General features: G+C 35.1%; 1 protein-coding gene across 9 annotated transcripts in view; it reads left to right on the top strand.

Annotated features, from left to right (window-relative positions):
- LOC129757875 (potassium voltage-gated channel subfamily H member 7-like) overlaps positions 1 to 24,769 on the top strand; it is a 505,815-nt gene that overhangs the window by 155,379 nt on the left and 325,667 nt on the right. For 6 of the 9 annotated variants that reach the window (XM_055755238.1, XM_055755232.1, XM_055755237.1 and 3 more), the window contains exons 4-9: positions 6,177 to 6,314; positions 6,387 to 6,540; positions 6,820 to 7,012; positions 7,132 to 7,243; positions 7,650 to 7,682; positions 12,029 to 12,133. In XM_055755238.1, the coding sequence (XP_055611213.1) occupies positions 6,177 to 6,314; positions 6,387 to 6,540; positions 6,820 to 7,012; positions 7,132 to 7,243; positions 7,650 to 7,682; positions 12,029 to 12,133 (735 nt within the window). The remainder of the gene's footprint in view (positions 1 to 6,176; positions 6,315 to 6,386; positions 6,541 to 6,819; positions 7,013 to 7,131; positions 7,244 to 7,649; positions 7,683 to 12,028; positions 12,134 to 24,769) is intronic. The other 3 variants (XM_055755235.1, XM_055755236.1, XM_055755240.1) reach the window with 3 other exon arrangements.

Below are 24,769 nucleotides of genomic sequence, written 5' to 3' on the forward strand. Positions count from 1 at the left end.
TCTCCCCTAAGCAGGCGTACTCGCCTGAATCGTGTGAGCTGGTGTACTTATTGTGAGGAGTGCCGTAGACCGGATTTAAAATAAAAACGTCTTACTTATAGACAATAAGAATGGAAAGTGACAATTTATTTATCAGCTAAGTTTACAGACTGCTATGATGAGTCGTCGTCTTCTTTGCTTCCAATAGTCATCCTCGATGAATCAATCTTCTCAGATTCACGGAACCTTGCAAGTTTCGCCCGCTGTAGCAGCTTGGTCATCATGTCAGCAGTCATCGCATCCGTTGATAGATAACTTGAACTAACGACTCCATCTTCTTTGAATTGACGAGCGTAGTGATACCTGGTTTCATCGTGCTTGGAAAGTTTAGTACTGGCACCAGATTCAAGTTACTTGATAGCACTCTGGATATTCTCGTTCACGATCACCGGTAGCTTGTTTGGTACTCGGAAATCTCCTTTCAGCTGCACAATCCAGTTCAGCTCCTTGCAATACTACCACCATGCAATCATACCACCGGAGAAGCGGAATAGATATCCAGTAGTAGACTTTCGATCTTTACTGTCACCGGTCCAATCAGTATCAACGAAAACTTCAAGTGGCTTTGAATCGATTCCAAGGACCAGTTCATGATCGATTGTTTCCTTCAGGTAACGAAGTTCCAGTTCATTCCAATCGGGCAAGGTGGGGCAACTTGTCTTCTTTCCTAAAATCGATAACGCAGCTGCGATATCGGGACGAGTGTTCACAGCCATGAGCCATGTACAGCAACCCTCCAATCAGACTGGCAAACAGATTGTTGTTCGGCAGTACATTCTCCTCCTTTGTTTGTAAATGTCCTGGATCCATGGGAATCTGGAACCCTTCGCGTCTTCCAAACCATATCTTGACAAAAGTTTCGGAATGTAGCCCTTCTGACACAGTGAAATGTGGTTTTCACCGCAATTTACTTGGATGCCCAGGAAAAATTTGAAGTCCCCGAGCGAAATTACGTTGAAATGACGGTCCAATCCCTTGAAGTGCTTCACATATAAGCGCTGCGTAAGCTCGAGATCCAAAAACACACATCATCTCCATATCCGGTTTTACACCAACCCAAATTTCAAATGGTGTTTTGGGAACTGCCTTTGATGGTAGCAAGTTCTGCAAAAAACACGCTGTGTTGACTGCTCCGTCCCAATAGCGGTGGTCCATTTTCATTTCCAGCAACATGCTGCGGGCCATCTCCATTAACGATCGGTTTTTCCTTTCTGCTACCCCGTTTTGATGTGGGAAGTAGCTCGCTGTGCATTGTTGTCGAACACGTTCATTCATCAGAAACTTCACCAATTCTGCACCCTGGTACTCGCCACCTTGATCTGGCCTTAATATCTGTGGCAGCCGGTCAAACTGGGTCTTCATCCGCTTCACAAAATCTTCGATAACTTCCGCTGTGTCCGATTTTTTTTCGCAATGAGTAGACCGTCGTATACCGCAAAGGATTGTCAGCTTGCACCAAATTTGCAGACTCGGTCACACGTAAATGATAGAGGCGTTCTTCCATGATCTACCGCTGCAATCCGATTTCCGCTTTTTTTCCGGGAATTTAACAACTAGGTCATTCTTCCCAACTGATTTCCGCTCATAAAGTAACACCCATTTGAATGGCCTTTGTCGGCAAGCGCCTGTAAATATCGACCGCTTGGAGCCGCCACTAGTGAATTTGAAATTCCCTCTCAGTGAAGAGAGAGAATCTGTTGAAAGGGAGAAAATTTACTCTGTTCTGTTTTGGTCTTGACTTTCCGTTTTGATTTTCCATATATGAAAAATAAGTGGCAGGAAAATATCCGAAATTTTTCTCTGTTGTTCAGTTTTACGTAAGTATAGTGAGGTCTGAAGTTTTTTGAAGTATTCTCTACGAGTGAGTACTAAATATAACGTGTTTTAATCAATACATTTGTTTTTTTTTTCAGTTCTAACAACGCAGGATGAGATGTACATACATCCCGGCTGAGCAGCAGGTCAACACGAATTTTCGGTTTATACGTTTATGGTGCTGTATTGGATTTGGTCTTCAGCTCGGGAAGTGAATGTGGATGTGGTACTGAGATTAAGGTTTGGACCGTGAAAAGTATGATGAAAAAGGTGATTTTTGGAGCCCCACAAAGTTCGTATCACATCACTCAATATCAATTTTCTTTTTCCAGGTTCAACCGCGTCGAATGAAATGCACATCCCGGGTGAGCAGCAAAACAAGTTTTTGTTTGGTACGTCCCCAGGGGCCAAGTATGTTATCAGGAAATACAACATGGTAAGCAGTATCGAATCAAAACAATTTCCTACAACCGATCGGGCCGCTCGATGGAGGCGAGAGGAAAAAACAAGCCAAAAAATAAATCCGAACCTAGAATCGGAGAGCAATGAAGTGTGACGAAGATGCAGCATAAACAAAGGAATACAAAAATAAATACACTTATCGAAGAAAACTCATAGTGAACTAGATGACAAGTCAAAACCGCCTAAACGAATTTAGAATTTAATAAATTTCAATTCAATCATTCCGACCATTTCTTAAAATGCTTGATTGTGACGCATTCGAAAATATTGTCAATAAAGTATATGTATTTTTCACAGGTGATTTTATTGACGTTAATCGATGTTCGATAAAACAAACAAATGGATGTGAACAAATCGATAAGCCTTACCCGAGTGCTCATAACGACTGTTAATTTTTTAAATCATACTTACTACAATACGAGGTTCAATTAACTTTTTTAGGTGTTTCATTGAAGTGATATTGCTTTATCATAAGCGTTGATTTGACAAAGAAAAAAAAACAAAACGTAAACGTTTGTGACACGAATCCACAAGTATGGCAAAGTGTCATTAATAAATCCTTAAAAACATGTAAATATTTATGGTTTTTTTTATTATATTTTGATTTCACCCTTATATAAACCTAATTTCTGATTGAATTCATTCAATTATTTGCTCCAATTTGCTGAAAGACCTTGTATGAACCAAATTGATGTGTTACAAAGGGTGGCAAAGAAAATTTACATTGTAAAAAATTTTTTTTACAAGTAAAAAAAAAGTTGAAGAAACTAAAAATATAAACAAAATATAAGAAATTTACATCGAAAAGCATTTAAAAATAAAATTGGTTTTAAACATCGACCAATCGATATAAGTGTGGTTTTGTTATCGAAAGAAACACAAAAGCTACTTTATCACAAAGCTACAAATATTATCCGTTCCATATATTCCTTCAGAGGCAAAGCACCCGAAAACGAAGTTCTTCTATTTATATTCCATGATGCGTAAAACGAGGTCGTTGATTTATAGTGCCATGTGAGTGTGTGATGGTTAAAATTTATGTTTTTTTTTTGCTAAAATTTCAAAGCGTGTATAAACGTAGAATAAGGCAAAACAAAAACGGATTGAAAGCAAAAGGGATGCCAAATTATTTTATTTAACCCTTTTTTTTAATATGAAAAGTACTATTTTCGTAAATTAATTGCGTAGAAGTTTCGGTGAATAATATAGGTAGCTGCAACTAATCTCAACTCTCTCATCTTGCTTGTGAGCCATTCAAACATGTCACTCAAGTTTTGTATATGTCGTGCGTACGTTTTTTTTTTATAAGAATTACTATAAAAACAATTTTATCAAATCTTTTTTGACAAAAAATATATTAGGTAAAAAATTGGTACCAATACAAAATAGATTTAAGGCTGTTATCTGTCAATAAATGAATTCTTAGATCATTTAAAAAAAAAACAAAATTGTGCTGCATTGGGAGTCTATTGACGAACTTTTGTGCGAACGGTCAGAATGGTTTGTAAAATGTGAAATTTAAAAAAAATGGGATTTGTATAAAAAAAAGCTTAAAACCTCGTATAAAAAAATTATAGATTTTATTCAAACAATATTGACGATAATCATATTACATAATTAATTCAAATAATTAATAGATTTAGAGCTTTAATATGGTCTATAAATGAATTCTAAGAGAACCATACGAGCGTATGGGTAAAATACATCGTACAAGTCAATATTAAATCAATAACTGGGAGTCGATTGTAAGTTACAAATCTGATTGTACAATTCGTTTACAATTTACCAAGGTCAATCACATACTTGTAACAGTACTATCATGAATTTATCAAGACAGCTTAACATCAGCCTTTACGATTTACTTAAACTGGTATCATGAAAAAAATAAATCCAATATTAAAATTTTCTTCGTATGTTTATGTGTAAAGCGGGCCATAGACTAAAAAATGGCGAGTACAAATACGATGATTTTACGACAATTATTGTTTGATTTATGCTCGCCCACACACGATACAAACAAATTTCGTGCGAACACAAATGATTGGTGGCTAAAAGAGCAACAACAAAAAATTACCCCAGAGGGTGGTTTGAACAAAATATTTCGATCAGGACCGATTTTACCCAACCCGTGTGAGCGCTCATTCAAGCAGTTCCATACACGATACAAATTTTGTTTACAGCAACAGAAAGGCATCGAATTTCATCGAATTTGTACAAATGTGGTGTATGGCCCGCTTAAAACTAAGAAAATTTCACGAAACATAAGAATACATTCCAACTGGCAGCCCTGCGGCCCCCAGAATAGAAAATCAAAACGAAAAAAATTACTCTCTCACCGATAGTTTTTCGCGATTTTAACAATTTTCACCACCTCGTTCGATATCAGCACCGGGGGCAAACGATCCGGAAAATGTGTGGGAACCTTTAGAAGTTTTAAAAAAGTGTGCCAGGTACGTCAAAAAAATTAAAAAAATGCGACTCTCAATTTTTCCATACAAATTTTTGTCTAAAGGAACCATTTTGATCAGTGCCATCTCTTATTGGGAAATGGAACTAGTGTTAAAAAAACTCACCCCATTGCACAGACTGCTATGATGAGTCGTCGTCTTCTTTGCTTCCAATAGTAGCTACTCTCCTACACGCTTTTAAAGAAACTACATACAAAGAGCCGCAGTCTGATCACTTTTGAAATAATAAGCTTGTAATCCTGCTGTAGGGCTGCCTTTAAGACTGCTTGGTTTTGCTCGATTGGAATAACACTGACAGAAAATCGAAACTTCCAATCGTGACATTTCGTCTCTTTGTTTACTATAGGCTCGTACACGCTTTGTGTTAGCTGGCGTACTTGCCTGAAATGACACTGGAAATATTTGCCTGGTTTTTTTTTACTGCTAATGCAAAGAAGTGAAAAATTTGTTGCATGTCACAAAACGCAAAACTTATCACAACGTTGTTAATTTTCAAAATTTTCACAGTAAGAGGAATTTCCATAGGCCGCCATTTTTTTTCAAACATCACTTTCCTAAAATGTCAGAGATTTCCCTCGTGAAAGCCCTTTCTCGGTTTAATGGGCTCCTGGCAGGATAGTCAATGTAAAGTTTAAAGTCCTACGGTAGGAGAGCAATCCCCTGCTATTTCCTAAACAAGCTGGTTCCTATTAATTTCCTTACCTTAACTCCCTTGAGGCGAGAGCTGCACGAAGAGATTCGAATATAGTCATGTTGTGCATCGACGAGGGGACTCTGAATATTATAAGTAATAACAGTGTTGATCTAAGCCACACCTTACACTTCATTCATCGGACTTGGAGTGATGTTTGCGCGAACTGATAAACTTTGGGACCCGTCTCCTGATTCTCAACTTGGTGACGTTGTTTTGCATCACCTTACCCGCTCGATTCGCAACTCGACGATGTTTCGCAGCCCGTACCCACTCGGCTCGAACTTTGGCAGTGTTTCTACACCACGGTTCCTCCTTCGTCGGCTGCTCGTTCGGCCAACACGGTTTGGTTTGCTGGTGCACAAACCTTCCCGCGCTTCCGTCGCTGCCATGTTACCACTCGGCCTTTGAGCTGGAACTCTTTAGCATTATATGGACCTCAGATGTGCTTCGTGGACCTTGGCCTCTTGGGAAAGCCCGCTAATTACTTCACCGCGAGTAAAACCTTTTCCGGTGAAATACCAAGCTTGAAATAATTATCTGAATTTGAATTCTGTAATCTGAATCTGAATTCTAAAATGCTAAGTAGTTCTGAACTCGGAATCTAGATTCTGATTATGTTGATGAATCCATGATAAGAATTTGAAAAAGTTTTTTCTACTAACCGTTTCTGATGCTACATCCTTTTCTCTTATTTTCAGGTTCCAAATTCCTCTGTTCCGAGGTGATAGCCCCGATTCGGTCCGAGGTCGATGACATCTCCCTGTTCATCATCAACTTCGAGGATCTGACCAACCCGTCTTCTCCGGAGCCGCTGGAACCGGTCAAGCAGAGTAAATGTAAGATTAGCAAGATAAATTATAGTTAAACAAAAATTGTACCGTTTTAAAATATGAAATTTTACTTTTCAGTCGACCGAGCGAGGGCCAGCTTCCGACAATCGTTTCGCATCGGGCACATAGCGTTGCGGGATCGAGGCCTCCGATTGGCCGGATACCTAACGCCACCATCCGATGCCACCCAGGAGGAGGAGGAAATCGGCATCAACAAGAGCGCAATCGAAAGGTTGGTATTCTCGGACAGGCACGTGCTTTGAGGCAGCATGCGCGCCTTCTCGTTTTTCTGTTATAACCGATTCTCCCCCCATCATCAGTATAACAGTATTGCATGCAAGCGGACCGAAGAAGTTGCACGCAAGCGACCCCTCGGCTTGGGTGCAATATTATTATTTCAGATACCTATACCTACTCGAATCAACAAACCGAAATGGTCGGCAGGTTGGAATTCCAACAAATCCCGGCCAGCAGCTGACACAAACAAGAGTTTTTCTAACGAATATAGTAGCGCTCTTCTTTTTCCCGTCAGGGGGTTTTGTAGCGATCAGGTTAGCCAAACGACGGTGCTCAAGGTGGAAACCAACATCTGGACCCCGATGTCGACGCCAGCCCTGGCCAGGGCCCGCGGGGAGCTGGAACCGGTCCAGGTCGATGTCGATACCCTGAGTGGGCCCGGAGAAATTGTGATAACAACACCTCAGGTAGGAGTTCGTTTTAAATTTTAAAAAATTGAAAAAATTGGCAAACTTTCCAATCACACTGTCATACACTTAAAAAAATATTACAACAGAAATCTTACAAATTTTCCTCTTCTTTTTAGCCAACCAAATTGGAAGTAGTTCCTGTGCCCGCAGACCTTCCAACGCCAATCACCGACAGTAAGCCGGAGTTTCAGCAGACCAAGAGTTTAGACTTTGATATACAATCAAAACGTAAGTATTATCAATCGGGGAAAAAAAGTCTTTTTGCAACCGCCTCGAAGCTATTGATAAAATTAAAAAAAAAAGATCGTTATATACAGTCACTCTCATTCGAAGACATTCCCAATTCGAGAGAAATCCATATTTTAAGATACACGCGGCTCCTCATCACTAGACATACGAGATCGAAACACTTTTTATTTTTTGATTTAAAATTATCAAAATCGCTCTAGTTCGATTAGAATTTAAAAAAAAAAATACACAATCGCACCAAACATAAAAAAAGATCGCTCAATTTGATAAATCTCAAGCAATTCGTGTGTTCTCTTTTACACGAACACGAGTGTGACAATCCAATTCAACAAAATCACCAAATATAAAATCAACTGACTAAGCTTTTCGTACGTACAATCCTTAGCGCTGCATTTCGGCAAACATTCGCAAAAAATATGTAATAATCGTTTATTTATTAAAACAAATATTACTATTTTGTTTTTTTTTCTTGGTTTTGTGTTGCCACTTTCCTAAAGAAATTTTGAAACTCGTTTGTTTGTTGTTTTTTTTTTCCAAGCACAAGTTGTTGATTTTGTTTCGTTTTGAAAATGTAACGTTATTTTAGCCTTATTATGTTTGTTGATCGTTTGTGTTTTTCCTGTGTTTCACCATAAAGCGTCCCTGTTATCGCTAGTTACTATTTGCAGTTATCTATCGAATGCTGCTGAATGCTTTTTTTTTCTTTGAATTCCTGCTAGACATTGTTGATGTTGTTTGTTGTCAATCATCTCATCTTCATTGAACAGGAAAGAAGTCTATATAATAATAAAAGAATTACAAACGACTTACGCGGAAAATTAGTCGGAAAACATATTTTAAATACAAAACAACCAAATTAAAAAGAATTTAAATTTCGGGTTCGCATTTCGAATGCTGATTCAAATTTCAGCTTCGAGTTTGAAATCAGGATTCAGATTTCAGATTCAGATTTCAGATTCAGATTTCAGATTCAGAATTCAGTTTTATGTTTCCGATTCAGATTTCAGAATCAGATTTCAGAATCAGATTTCAGATTCAGATTTCAGATTCAGATTTCAGATTCAGATTTCAGATTCAGATTTCAGATTCAGATTTCAGATTTCAGATTCAGATTTCAGATTCAGATTTCAGATTCAGATTTCAGATTCAGATTTCAGATTCAGATTTCAGATTCAGATTTCAGATTCAGATTTCAGATTCAGATTTCAGATTCAGATTTCAGATTCAGATTTCAGATTCAGATTTCAGATTCAGATTCAGATTTCAGATTCAGATTTCAGATTCAGATTTCAGATTCAGATTTCAGATTCAGATTTCAGATTCAGATTTCAGATTCAGATTTCAGATTCAGATTTCAGATTCAGATTTCAGATTCAGATTTCAGATTCAGATTTCAGATTCAGATTTCAGATTCAGATTTCAGATTCAGATTTCAGATTCAGATTTCAGATTCAGATGTCAGATTCAGATTTCAGATTCAGATTTCAGATTCAGATTTCAGATTCAGATTTCAGATTCAGATTTCAGATTCAGATTTCAGATTCAGATTTCAGATTCAGATTTCAGATTCAGATTTCAGATTCAGATTTCAGATTCAGATTTCAGATTCAGATTTCAGATTCAGATTTCAGATTCAGATTTCAGATTCAGATTTCAGATTCAGATTTCAGATTCAGATTTCAGATTCAGATTTCAGATTCAGATTTCAGATTCAGATTTCAGATTCAGATTTCAGATTCAGATTTCAGATTCAGATTTCAGATTCAGATTTCAGATTCAGATTTCAGATTCAGATTTCAGATTCAGATTTCAGATTCAGATTTCAGATTCAGATTTCAGATTCAGATTTCAGATTCAGATTTCAGATTCAGATTTCAGATTCAGATTTAAGATTCAGATTTCAGATTCAGATTTCAGATTCAGATTTCAGATTCAGATTTCAGATTCAGATTTCAGATTCAGATTTCAGATTCAGATTTCAGATTCAGATTTCAGATTCAGATTTCAGATTCAGATTTCAGATTCAGATTTCAGATTCAGATTTCAGATTCAGATTTCAGATTCAGATTTCAGATTCAGATTTCAGATTCAGATTTCAGATTCAGATTTCAGATTCAGATTTCAGATTCAGATTTCAGATTCAGATTTCAGATTCAGATTTCAGATTCAGATTTCAGTTTCAGATTTCAGATTCAGATTTCAGATTCAGATTTCAGATTCAGATTTCAGATTCAGATTTCAGATTCAGATTTCAGATTCAGATTTCAGATTCAGATTTCAGATTCAGATTTCAGATTCAGATTTCAGATTCAGATTTCAGATTCAGATTTCAGATTCAGATTTCAGATTCAGATTTCAGATTCAGATTTCAGATTCAGATTTCAGATTCAGATTTCAGATTCAGATTTCAGATTCAGATTTCAGATTCAGATTTCAGATTCAGATTTCAGATTCAGATTTCAGATTCAGATTTCAGATTCAGATTTCAGATTCAGATTTCAGATTCAGATTTCAGATTCAGATTTCAGATTCAGATTTCAGATTCAGATTTCAGATTCAGATTTCAGATTCAGATTTCAGATTCAGATTTCAGATTCAGATTTCAGATTCAGATTTCAGATTCAGATTTCAGATTCAGATTTCAGATTCAGATTTCAGATTCAGATTTCAGATTCAGATTTCAGATTCAGATTTCAGATTCAGATTTCAGATTCAGATTTCAGATTCAGATTTCAGATTCAGATTTCAGATTCAGATTTCAGATTCAGATTTCAGATTCAGATTTCAGATTCAGATTTCAGATTCAGATTTCAGATTCAGATTTCAGATTCAGATTTCAGATTCAGATTTCAGATTCAGATTTCAGATTCAGATTTCAGATTCAGATTTCAGATTCAGATTTCAGATTCAGATTTCAGATTCAGATTTCAGATTCAGATTTCAGATTCAGATTTCAGATTCAGATTTCAGATTCAGATTTCAGATTCAGATTTCAGATTCAGATTTCAGATTCAGATTTCAGATTCAGATTTCAGATTCAGATTTCAGATTCAGATTTCAGATTCAGATTTCAGATTCAGATTTCAGATTCAGATTTCAGATTCAGATTTCAGATTCAGATTTCAGATTTAGATTTCAGATTCAGATTTCAGATTCAGATTTCAGATTCAGATTTCAGATTCAGATTTCAGATTCAGATTTCAGATTCAGATTTCAGATTCAGATTTCAGATTCAGATTTCAGATTCAGTTTTCAGATTCAGATTTCAGATTCAGATTTCAGATTCAGATTTCAGATTCAGATTTCAGATTTCAGATTTAGATTTCAGATTCAGATTTCAGATTCAGATTTCAGATTCAGATTTCAGATTCAGATTTCAGATTCAGATTTCAGATTCAGATTTCAGATTCAGATTTCAGATTCAGATTTCAGATTCAGATTTCAGATTCAGATTTCAGATTCAGATTTCAGATTCAGATTTCAGATTCAGATTTCAGATTCAGATTTCAGATTCAGATTTCAGATTCAGATTCAGATTTCAGATTCAGATTTCAGATTCAGATTTCAGATTCAGATTTCAGATTCAGATTTCAGATTCAGATTTCAGATTCAGATTTCAGATTCAGATTTCAGATTCAGATTTCAGATTCAGATTTCAGATTCAGATTTCAGATTCAGATTTCAGATTCAGATTTCAGATTCAGATTTCAGATTCAGATTTCAGATTCAGATTTCAGATTCAGATTTCAGATTCAGATTTCAGATTCAGATTTCAGATTCAGATTTCAGATTCAGATTTCAGATTCAGATTTCAGATTCAGATTTCAGATTCAGATTTCAGATTCAGATTTCAGATTCAGATTTCAGATTCAGATTTCAGATTCAGATTTCAGATTCAGATTTCAGATTCAGATTTCAGATTCAGATTTCAGATTCAGATTTCAGATTCAGATTTCAGATTCAGATTTCAGATTCAGATTTCAGATTCCGATTTCAGATTCAGATTTCAGATTCTGATTTCAGATTCAGATTTCAGATTCAGATTTCAGATTCAGATTCAGATTTCAGATTCAGATTTCAAATTCAGATTTCAGATTCAGATTTCAGATTCAGATTTCAGATTCAGATTTCAATTTCAGATCCTAGAATTCATTTATTTTATTTGATTTTGGATTTAGATTTTATTTTCCGAATCTCAACCAAAATCATGACGACTCCATCTACATTGCTTGTTCTGTACCATCATCCATCCCTGAAATTTTGCATCCACTCTTGAGTGCAACCGTAGTTTCTTGAATGCAATCTTTTGCATTACGAATTGCATTGCTTTTTCTTTAGAAAACGTGAAAAACTACTGAAAAAAATACCCAAAAATGGTTATATCTTTTTTTCTTCTATTTTCATTTTCCACTCCGCCATCCACCACCAAAAACCGAATGAATCCCAACAAACAAAAAATCCTTCACGCGTTCGGCAAACTAAAAAAAATCTATTTCTTAAAAAAAAACAATAATAAATATTCACTCACCTGTTTTCCCTCGCCGTGCGTCGCCGTTGTTATTGTTTGTTGTTGTTGTTTTGACGTGGTGGGCGCTGTGAATGTGCGCGCGTTATGCCCCGCCTACTGCCTACTAACTACTGCGTGTGTACGAATTGTTTGTTGATGCCCCACCACCAACCAAAAAAAAACAATCCACGTGTGTGTTTTTCGTGTCTGTTTGTTTTCTTCTTTTCTTTTTCTTTCTTTTCTGGCTTTCCCCGTAGATCCCGAAAACACTAAACTAATCCAGTCTTATGAAAGTACGCACGCAAAGAATAGTCGCGGGTTGATAGAGAAGCGTGCCCATACGATAGACGATTTTATGCGAGGTAATCGTTTTTTTCCTTAGTGCTTCTTTACCCGAAAAAAAAACTCGGATTCGATAGAAAATCCTTTCCAGTCATAAGAATACGAATAAAAGCAAATTTTCAGAAACTTTTTTGAATTTTTTTACTTTTTTATAAAATCCTAGCAGTAGGTGATTCTTCTAGAGCGCAAAAATCTATTCTTTTTTCGGAGCATAAATAGATGCTCGAAACAAAAAAAACCTTTAACTCTATCGTTTTTCCAATTTTCCCGGGACCCTTCCGGAAAATTCTTTCCGTGCACTTACTTTTCTTTCTGTTTCGATCTTTTTCTATCCGACGTAATCTAAAATAAACGATCGCTCGGTTTCGCGACACCCTGTCAGTGATCTTCTCCCTTTAAAGTTTTCATACCGAAACTTTCGCTTGTAGCCTCTGTTCGGTGCATGTTTTCCACAATTTCTGTAACATATTCACTTTCTGTTCGATGGCAGTTTAACTTATTGAAATCAATTTAACAACAATCTACTTTTGATTTGCAGCTGATTTTTATTTTATTTTCGATTATGCCCCATTCCAGTTAACTATAAATATCTCATCGGATGAACCCAAGCTTGTAGATTTCAATTGAACATATGAAAATAGAAAAAAAAATCGCAAGAGTGCCGAGTTTGAACCAATCAGCAAAACCCCGCTTCAGCTTTCTACCTTTGAATAAGCAAAAACCCGTACCACAAACAAAAAAAAAAAAAAAAAAAATCTTGCATTTGCTGTACAAAAAAACTTGAAATCTATCTGAACCACCCAGGGGCAAATCCAATCCACGTGCCGAAGGTGAGTATTGTGGATTGGTTGGAAAATATTTAAAAAAAAAACCAACCTCTCGAAAACAAGTCGATGTTACTTTGAATCCTCGCTCCGTCCCTGTGGTTGTGTATGTGCGTGTTTGTGTGTATCTTCGTTGTTGCTAGCAGCTGCTCGCCCTATCTATTGTGTGTATCGATGTTACTCCTTTGATGTTTCTATGAATGTTTGAGCCTTCTACGTGTGTAGTCATCAAGAGAACGCAACGGTTGACTTTTAGTATATCTACTGCATGGCCGGTCTTATTTATCCTTGGACGAAGTATTCCCCGGTTCCATGCAAAGAAAACTGTCAACAAAAATGTACTGAAATTGCCGAATGGTCAATTGCCGGTTATAATTCATGCGTACCTACATGACACGGTGCGCAAGAATTGTTGATCCTAATTTCAAATGATGTTTGTTCATTCAACCAACACTTGTTTTTTAAAGACAGTATTCGAGGAAATTGAAAACAGTTTCGATTTGGACCTTGTCACGACCACTCAATATGCGTTAAGGAGCGTTTTATAGGCCTGCGTCACATTTGTAATCGAGGTACTTTTCAATTAAACGCAACTAAACATCTTGATTCTATATTGGAATTTCTATGCATCTTGAGTGACTTTTTTGATCTTGACTTATGGAAATACAGTCGTTCACAAAACCCATGTCTGTGGAAACTGAATATTAGGTAGTTATTAGGGGAAAAGTTCATATAACGCCCCATGTGGCTAATACGCGCCACCCTTGTTTTGAAGAATCTGTAACATTTTAAGCCTGCAAAATATTACCAATTGGGTTTAAATGCTGTGATTGGTCATGGCAAGTATGAATTTTTCCTTAAAATGCCCCTGTGTCGTAATAATTTCACAATTTAAGTTTTTCTTCATTTCGATCTAAATTTCAAAACACTTTCAATAAGGTGTCACCAAGCAGAGAAAAACGAATAAGACAATATTTTCTGACACATCGATAGAGGAGAATCTAAACTATGATTTTATGCTAAAAAATCATACTGAACTCGCTATGGTATGCTTTTTATGGGTATGTTCTATCACGGCCCATGCGCTCGTTATAACGCGCCAATCGAAGTAGGCTGAAAATAGCATTTATTTTTCAAAAAGGCCAATTTTTATTGAAAATGAACGAAAAGACTAAAACCATATTTTGAGCGTGAATTCAGCCCAAAAAATGTACTTTTATTTTTTTTTTAAATTTCGATTAGTCCATTTTGATTTTCTTTTCATTCAAAGAGTCTGTAAGTATTGGTGTGTTTTCGGTCTTCGGCTGCTTTCGGGTGTGTTCGGCTGCTAGGCGCGTATTGAATACACAGCGGCGCGTATTTGCAACACAGTTTTGTTCTGTGGCTTTGAATATGGTTTTAAAAAATCAAGTTTTTGAAGCAACTATAGCAATTTGAGTAATAAAAAATCATAGGCATTTGTAGAAAACACTTTTCTTCAACAATTTCACCCATTTTTAACACAATTTGTACGTGGAATGCATAGAAAATCAACGATTCGCTTAGGTGGCGCATAATAAGGCATGTTCCCCTACTATGCATTTTAAGATGATTAGTTGCAATTTGAAAAAAAAAACCATTGGATAAAATGAGGCTGGGTCCGAAAGACATTCGGTCGATGGACGTTAGGCCGAATGGACTATCTGGCCAAATAGGCCACTAAGCCGAATGGGTTATTCGACCAACGGTTATCCAGCCGAAGGCTGTTAGGCCGAAAGGACGCATGGCCGTAAGGATGTTCGGCTGAATGGTCACTAGGCCGAATGGTCATCAGGCCGAATGGTCGTTAGGCTGAATGGCTATTAGGCCGAATGGACGATAAGCCGAATGTTCACATGGCCGAATGCTCATTAGGCCGAATGGTCATTAGACCGAATGGTCGTAAAGCCGAATGGACGATAGGCCAAATGGTCACAAAGCCGAATGGTCGAATCCGGCCTTGCATCCTTTCAGCCTGATGACCATTCGGCTTGATGACTATTCGGCCTAACGATCATTCGGCCTAATGACCATTCGGCCTATCGTCCATTTGTTCAAATGACTATTCGGCCTAACATCCATTCGGCCAAATTAGCTTCGGCCTAATGTCCCATTCGGCCTAATGTCCTATTCGGCCGAACATCCGTCGACCTTTTAACCCATTCGGCCTAACGGCGTTTATTAAAAAAAATAGGACATAATTAAATCCGATAAAAATGTAAAAAAGCTAGTTTCCGTAGATATTCGAGAACTTCAAACAAAAACCCGTCAGGTAGATTTTTTTAACCAAAATCACACGAAAATACGTTGAAAATTAGCCAGGAGCACGAACAATAAGATATGCAAGGTGGGACAAAAGAGGATGGATTGTAACAAAGTTTGGAAACGAATTTAATGTTTGTTAATTCACTTTTCTATTCATTTTGGTTGAGGAAAGTCAACAGTGGAGTTTTTGTAAACCCGAACGTTAGTTTTAAATGAAAAATTTTTTTGTTACAGTCGAAGAATTAAAAAACATATTGCAAAAAAGTTATAAGCAAAATGCAAGAAACCGCAGCGGCTCAGCAAAATAACGGTAGTAAGCGGTCTACTATCAGAAAAAAATCATGAATTTCTCGAGAAGTGGCTAAATACTACTTTAACTACTTGTAATATTTGTCTCAATTTATATTCAAAATGCTGATTTTAGATTTTGCTGTCATTATCCATGATATTTTACAAAGATTATCGATGTCTGGGACAAGCAAAGCACCTTACACCACTATTCTGCACTTTGCGTGCTTTGACGTGTTTTGAATGTCCTTTATCCGAAAGTTTCTTGTCAGAAGTCATTCATACTCATGCTCGTTTCATGAGGCCTTAGGGCTCAAATTTACTCTTGTATTTTCAGATAACCTGTTTCTAGAGTTCTATGAGCTTAACAATGCATTTTGAGTGAATTCGAGATGTTTGGGGCGTCTGAAATGAACATCAATCTAAATTGTGTGCTGTATGTAAAGTAATCAAATCTGTAATTATATCGAATCAATGGTCTTCGATGGCCGTATCCATTATACCATGTACTTCAATTTCAGTTCATTAAATATTCAAAAATATAACATTCAGTGGTTTTAAGAATCATCAAGATAGTAGGACCATAGATTTTGAGCAAATTCTCGAGAAATCAGGAAGTTGCTGCTGGTTGTAAATTTCCGCTTGGTTCCTCTATCTTGCTAAACCGTTACGGTTTTCAGCATTTTGCTTCTAATTCATGCTTCTGGCTCTTCTTAAGGGGGGGGGGGGGTCTAACACTTTCAAAAAATCGATTTTTTTATTTTTTTACTTTCTTATTGTAAAACATTTCAAGAGTGTTGTGTCAAATTTTCAAGTCAATTGAAGCAAAATTGTAGAAATTATAGGCCTTTATCTCCTCCTATCTAATACTGCAAGAAAGCAAGAGCAGAAACTTCAAACGCGTTTTTTCTCGAAAGCACATTTTTAAAGTCCGTGGACATCGTAATTTGAAAACTACTTATCCGATTCTTTTCAAATTTGGAACATATTTTTTACATATAAAATACCAGACCCCAACGTTTTTGTTTTTTGTTTTTTTTTTACTTTACTTTGGGGAGATTTTACAGGTGAAAAATGGCGGATTTTTTCGTGAAAAATCGTTGTTTTTACTTCAAACAGCCACAAAAATTTCATTAAAAAATTTTTAAGTTAAATAAAAACGTTGAGGTCTAGAAAAACATCTATTAAAAATATTTTGCTCTGATTTTTTAACTTCAGATGATTCTGTGCTGAGATACAGTGTCCACCGCAAACCCTGTTTTCTAAAAGGCATCCCCGAAGGTGCTCGTCACCTACTCATTTTTCAATATTTTTCTACGAAAAAATTACTAAATGTTCTTTTAACAATGCTTTGTATAATGCAAAAAATTTGAATACATTTGTTTGAACGATAGCTCTAGAAAAAAATCGTGAAAATGGTGTTTTTTTATAGCCGTTAAACCCTACCCCCCCCTTAAACGTATTTTCATGCTATTTTGCTTTAAAAAAATAACCAATAATAAAACCTTTAGTTTCGACGGGGTTTGCAGGAAATTGAATCCATTTTGGCTTATTAGAAAATGGAACCATTTTCTATGCAGAGAAATAGCGAACGGTTAAGGTTATTAAGAGTATGCGTACTTTATTTTGTTCATACAAAAACTGACTTTGACTATGGTGTGAAGAACGTATTAAATTTGTTCATCAAATTTTGTCATCAGTCGTTAGTCTATTAAAAATAACTTAATTGATCAGAACATTTTGAATTTATATTCCTTTCCTTAAAAAAGATACAGCGATTTGAATATTTTGATAGCAAGTGCATATTATACATTGAGTTTCTATAGTGTCCTCCCTTTTTGAGTGAGGAGGGATCATCTTGTTATGTAAAAACATTCTGTTTTTCTTTCAAGTTAAATGATAATTATTTTAAATTGTTTTTTTTTTATTGTGTCGCATTTGCATTGATTTTATACATAATCTTGCTAAACCCTTTTCAAAAGTTACAGAAGTCTACAACGTAATGAATAATCCCGATAAGTCAAAGATCGTTTTTACAGTAATTTGATTTGAAAATGCTTGTTCGATTTGAGTTTTAATTCATATTGATAATGTATGAGAGCCAATTTCGTTTTGTATAGGAGGCAGTGAAATATCTAAGTGGGAGAGGTCATTAAAAACTAGGGATGTACCGAATATTTGGCGCTGAATGCCGCTCAAAAACCGTTAGGCCAAATATTCGGCTCACCGAATAGTTGAGCTAAGTATTCGGCCGAATAGACCGAATATTTATTTTTGAAATTTATACAACAACTTAATTTTCATTTTTTTTTCAAATGATTTTCGATGATTTATAAAATATTCAAAAGTAATACTGAAAAAGCAACTTAATCGTCAAAAATTTAAGGTTTCAGTAAAACATCTTAGGTGTATCCGTGTATCTTTCACTGTATGTACTTTGATTATCGTTTATTTCAGATGTTTTTATGGCTTACCTATGAATCCAATCAAGAATTTGAGAAAATTTTGTTGTTAAAAACCTTTTGGATTTTCCCGGGGGTTTTCATTATTATTCGCTAAATCAAATTAAAAAACTCAAAATTTCTCTTTGACAATTTTTGGATTGTGTGTTCAAAAACAATTTAAAAAAAATTCAAAATGAACAAAAATTTTTGTTTAATCCTTAGATATGATTTTAACACTGCTGCTATGATTCAACGAAAACTTCAAATTTCAAAAAAATTCTTTTCTTTCCATCTTGTATGTTTTTGACCTAAACTTTGTTAAGTTAGCCCTTTTTTTTAGAAATTTTTAAAAAATCGTCCTGAATGGATACCGTGTGGTAGAAAGTATGGTATGCTTAGGTTAAAGATCATCGTTCTTTTTTACAACTATTGATAAGATATCTTGCTCAAATTCGACATTCATCTACTTCGATATAAAATGAGCTATTTCAAATTGCTTGGCACCTGTTTCGACGTAATCTGTCCCAAATTTCATAGGAACCGATTCTCTCTGGTGAGAAACGTCCAAGAAGCAACAAGTCATCTGATGTCCTGTCAATTATTGGTGACATTTCGAAAATCAGAGAAACCCCTACTTGAAAAAGATCTTGTAAAACATCATCTGGTTGAAAAAAACTCAAAAACATGAGCGGCATTAAGATGGAAGAAATAGAAGGAAATTAAAGTAATCGTTTTTTTAAATTTTTATCTGAAACTCGATAAAATATTCGAGCGAATATTCGGCCGAATATTCGTTTGGCCGAATAGTTGAAAAGGTCAATATTAGGTAGATATACGGCCGTTCGCCGAATACCACTATTCGGTACATCTCTATTGAAAACGTTCGATCTTCCGTTATGTAAAAACTTGTTAGGTTCCTAAATTCTCGAAAAGCTCTTGGAAATTGCTTGAGTTGTGGTGTGGTGTACTATAGATTGATTTTGAATGAGACTATAATTTTTAATTGAGCCATTTTAGCATATCTTGATAACCCAAATTGATAAAAATCTCTGACAATAGTTTTAGTTACGGGTTTTTCAGAAGAAAATATCATCTAATTGTTTCAAAACATGGTGCAATTTGATATTTGATGAAAACCAATTAAATTTCTGACTTAATATGGGATCAGCATCTGTGTGCATTAGACTGCCCCAAATTTGTATGAGAAATTCAAAACCAAAATTGATCCTAGGCCTAGTACAAGATCTCATGCCAAATTTGAGCCTGATCGGATCACGGGAAGGGGTCGCTCAACGAACCTTATGTTTGTATGGGATTTCGAAACATTTAGTTCGGAAGAATCGTGAAAAATCAGTTTTATCATCAATTTTTTTGGTTACCTTTGGCCGATTTACTTTAAATGCGGTTTTTTAAAGCCCAAATTATGACAGATATTTCATCTGAAGACTGTATTTCGATAAGACATTGTACATTTTATAAAACGGTCAGAATCTTGTCATGGTACTTTTTGGTTAGTTTTAAGACTTTGAATTCAATATCAGACCTACAAATTGGGACAAATCAACAAAATATATAAATACTTGTTTCTTATTTTATCATGAAAAAGGGTGTAAATTAATTTCTTTTTTTTCTAAATTTGACCAGTGCAACCTTTAAATATTATTTTTCTGAGTCGCCGCCATATTAAAATCTCAGACATATTGAAGCTTCGTGACACCTTACACTGAACATACTTGATCATTGAACTAATAGTTTTTCAACTGGGTTGTGATTATCTTATTATTTTTCTAAAAACAGGAATGGGGCTTAAAAAAATCAATAGAACCGCCAAGAGATCCTAGCCCGAAAACACCAATATTTGGCATTCTCAATATCAGAAGGGACTGGAAAAAATTCTTCAAATTGAGTATCTACATATTGTACACAATTACGTAGAGTAAAGTTTCTTAATGAAATGTATTCCATTTGAGTTGAAGCGCTCTCGCTTTGTTTTGGAAAATTCAAACCGTTACTCGTTAAAGCATTTTATTTTTCCTAGGAAGCTTTAACTTATCCATCTCCAGTAATCAGATAGATAAAATGAGCCTTAACTTGGCATGCTCCTTATCTTGGCATGCATGGCAAAAAATATAAACTTATAACCTACTCCAAACAACGGATATTTTCTAGCAGGCAGTGAAGAAAATATAAACAATTTTTTTTGCCTAATCTTGGTGCAGCTCAAATTTCACTCAGCTATTGAATTTGCCTTTCGCTTCCATTTCCTACGGTTCCCGTACGAGCGAGTGAAATGCAACCTTTTTATATCATATTTATATGTTTTGCTATCTGAGTTTTCGCATACAGTTGCTATAAAATTAATAAGTGCGATATTTTAAATATGTATGATTCAAAGAATCGTAAATTTAATTGAGTTTGAGCTTTAGCTTGTTTCTTACCTCGGTCATATAATGGTTTCTAAAATCTCCACTGTTTTATGTTAACTTCAATGGAAACTGATGATGATGATGAACTGATTGCACGTTTAAAAATTGAACGAACGATTTGATTACTTGGTTAATATACAAATGCGTGCTAACCAATCGAAGGTTTGGAAACTATTTGTATAAGATTATCATTAGTAGGGGAGATGGGGGCATAATGGCCACCTTAAGAAAAACGGTTATTTAACCATAGAAAATAGCTATAATATGGAGGTTACATTATTGTTTCGTGTTCAGACACTTGAAAAGCCTATTCCCTAGCGGGCTGAAACGTGAAAACTAGATGAAAACGTTGAAAAATGCATTTTAAAAAATTTTGTCAAAAGCTGAAAACCAGCCACTGTGGAGGCATAATGAGAACCCCCCCTGAGGCAGTATGAGCACCATTAATCAATCAGAGCAAGATGTGCGTTTTTGCCGGGGAATCTAGCAGCGAATTCAATTCGAAGAAGTCAGGTGAGTCGTAGATTCATCAAACAAAGCAATAACAAAATAATCTAGGTCTGTTAGTAGAATACAAACCATTCACGTACGCTCATACATTAAGTGCTTTGTTCGGAGGATGATGCTACTAGCCGTATAATGTAACAATAAAAAAATCGATCATGAATTGTGAATGGAAAAAAATCACCTCGAACAGAAATCTAACTCTAGTCTTTTGATTACCTCTCCGACACCTTACCAATAGGCTAAATCGTCGGATGAAAACTAGTCAAGGTGTGGCGCTATAAATCAATTTTAATTCGCTGCTAGATTCTACGGCAGAAAATGCTCATTATGCCTCGATAATATGGTGCTCTATATGCCCCTAGTCAACAAATTTAAGTAAAAACGTGTTTTAAAATTGATAAAAGTGAAAAATCAAAAATTTTATGATGGTAAAAATTGAGAAACAATGTGTACATCATGTTGCAGTGCGTACATTATAGATCAAGGTTATTTTAAGATCATAAGAGCTTATTTCGTGGTGCTCAAAAATTATAATATTTTCGTAACTTGAGAACCAAGCTAGTTTTTTTAAATATCTCTGTAAAGATGATAAGGAGATTCCTTTTTTTGTGAAAAATTAATACTATAGGAAGTACGAAACAAATCCTCATGAAAATTTATTTAAGAAAATACGTACTTTCGTAGAAAAGCGTAGTGCTCATTATGCCCTGGGTGCTCGTTATGCCCTCATCTCCCCTATAATAGAAATTCCAAAGAAACAAAAAACTAAAATAAATAAGTTATGTTAAAAAAGTAAGATTAAATAGCTGAATGCAAATCAATTCTTAAAGTTCATTGAAATTTCGTTCTTCCGACGATTTGAAAACAATACAGTACATTGTTGTGATCATGGCCGTAGGAACGGGGGGGATGGGTTTTTGAGAGTTAAACCCCCTCCTAACGATCCAAAAATTCTACTCTTAACTTAAAATTTTAAATTTTGGAAAATTATGATAATAGAGTAAGGTTAATCAAGAGGAACAATCTAGACTAAAAACCAACGCCAAAACCTCAAAAACCTATCCCAAGTCCAAAATTTTGCTACACTTTTTCAAAATTTCCTCACTAGTTCATAGAAATTCAGGTCTGAATATTAGATTTTAAATTTATTTAAATCAATTTCGAAGGTTCTGATTCCATAACTTCCATAACCAAAAATGTATTCCTATTTTCGTTTTTTGGATTCTGTATGCAATTCAGAATCCTTGATTTTCAGTTCGAATAATCATAAGAAATTAGAAATGATAGGCTGCTTTGAAATCCTAGTTCAAATTTAGTTCTGCATTTGATATCAAATTTTAATCATGTTTTTCGAGATCACATGCATTTTTAATATTTTGATAATATTTTTACAAATATGAAAAAAGAAATTCAAATTCGAAGTTCTTAAACTTGATTCTTGTACAAAATTCCAACATCTAAAGCTTCGAAATGCCATTCCAAAATTGAAAACTGAGATTCAGATCATTGTAAGTTCATATTTTTATTCTGATTCACAATACAGACTAAAAATAAACAATTTAAATAGTGAATTTAGATACGAGACATCTCATTTTTTTCGCTTGCCAACATTGTGTTACACTTTGAAGTATAACTCGAATGGACTGAATTTAATTGTAAAACTTTATTCGACAAAATTGAACACAACATTTGCCGTAACTTAAACATGCTAAATTTGTAAAATTTAGTTCAGGGATTTTTTCGATATAGAATGCCGAATTTCTGTGTTTCTAGCCATAGATTTCTTCGCGGTCCTCAATGTGTTAAGATTGCTTGTCAATTCAATTTCCAGATTTCAATTTTTTTTAAATTTGTTTGAAAACACAAATCAGCTGAAAATCACAAATAATAGGTAGAATTTGAGTTGTTTGTAAACCCCAAATTTTATTAAAAAAACATCCGCAGGATTTTTATTATGGATTCTTAATGAACAATATTTGCTATTGAAGAATCATCTTCACCTAAAAAATCTGCATAAAATTCTATATTTTCCCGGTGTATTGTTTAACATTATTTACACATTAAAGACACCAATATTTGGCGTTTTATGTTTCAAAAACAAATAGACAAAGTTCTACTTATTTAATATATTTGAGTAACGAGAAGTGTAGTTTTAAATTTTGTAGAATAAGGTTTCAATATTCAATTTTATAACATTTGAATTTGGAGGGTGAAAACGTATCGTTAATCTCTCGTTAATTATACAAAAAAATAACATTTTCATTATGGTTTCTAATGGAGCAAGTGAAAAAAACGAGATAACTCGTATTTGGTTCGCAATGTGTTAATGTTTCAGTTCTATAGCCAAATTTCAAACAAAAATAATTAATTTGGTTCAAGTTTGCATCAAGCAAATTTGACCCGAAAATCTGATGATTTTTAGCACTTACTTTTTTATTTGAAAATATGATTTATTTTCATCAAAGGTTAAAATCTTTGAATTTGCAAAATTGTTTGGAAGATTGAGCTTGTTTGATTTGAGTAAGAATAAGTTTTTTTTAAGAAATGGAAAACTCTTCTAAAAAAAAAAAAGCTTTTCTTATTCTCAAATCAACTATGTATGATTTACCAGATTATTAAAAAAATTTAAAGATGTTAAACATCGATGAAAGCGAATTTAGCATACCTTTAAGGTTTCAAAGTAACGATTTAATACGAAAACTTTTCTTGTAAAAGTAGTTAAAAATGAATAATCATATAGTTACAAACATAATTTGTTTTAATATTTTTTTTGTATTTATGCATTATTGGGCAAAAAATCATAGGAAAAAATCAGTCACCGAACCCCCCCCCCCCCCTCCCCATGAGTCGGTTCTTCCTACGGCCCTGGTTGTGATTTCTTCCGTGATATTATGAAGGAATTCGTGTTGTATTAGTGAGGCAAGTTTTCTCTAGAGACGGCAAACTTAAGGAACTCAGAAAGGGCCACAATAAGGAGCGTTTCAATCAATAGTATGATCGGATTTATCTCAAGTTATCCACAGCTTTGACGCTAGGATATATTTTAACTACATTTCAGGCTAGTAAGCAATCATATTTGTCAAAAGACTTTCTAAGGTGCACATTACAGGAAAGGTACAATGTGAAATCTATTTAACCATGCCTTAGGGGCCAAGATTGTGGACATTTACCCTATCTAGTCGGTCAACAATTTTGTTATTTCTGTATGCCACTTTAAAAAGTTAGCACAATTTCATAATCAATAGATGGGTTACATTATAAAATATTCAGTATGTGTTGCGGTGTTATACAGATGCATCAAAGAAAAACTGCCATTGTTTCAGGCGAAAATTAAACTTGTCAAATTGTTTGCCAATTTGTGGTATTCGATGAGTGTTTCCAGTTGTATACCCGATAAGCAATATTTGAATGCTATTGTAAACTGATTATCTCGTTGCTCGTGTCACACTCAGTGACCCAAACATCAGAATTCTCGAAATCGAGGTTAAAATCAATAATTAGAGTTGGCACTCAATTAGCCTGATGCATCGCGCGGTTTCCGAAAGTAGACAGTGGGTACAACCAGACATTGATGCTGTTTTGTTGTAACAATTTCATTTTCAATTCGGTTTAAAAATTCTTCACCTGCACCACAAACCCCCTCATGCAGAAATAAACCCGAGAACATTAGTGAATGTCGATGCATCTGCTCAAGTGCAACACCATCATCATCATCGTCAAATGTATGTAGATGTTTGGAAAAGGGAGCGGGGAAAAAGGTTCGTCGCCGGGAAATGCGGGGGAGTAATTTCATTAGCCTGCATATTGCAGCTGGTGAATTCGAATGGCTCAATTTTCTTAATTGTGCGCAATTTGAATGTTCACTTCGACGAGTGAGAGATATC

This window comes from Uranotaenia lowii, chromosome 3 (genome assembly GCF_029784155.1).
Source record: "Uranotaenia lowii strain MFRU-FL chromosome 3, ASM2978415v1, whole genome shotgun sequence".
NCBI lineage: Eukaryota > Metazoa > Arthropoda > Insecta > Diptera > Culicidae > Uranotaenia > Uranotaenia lowii.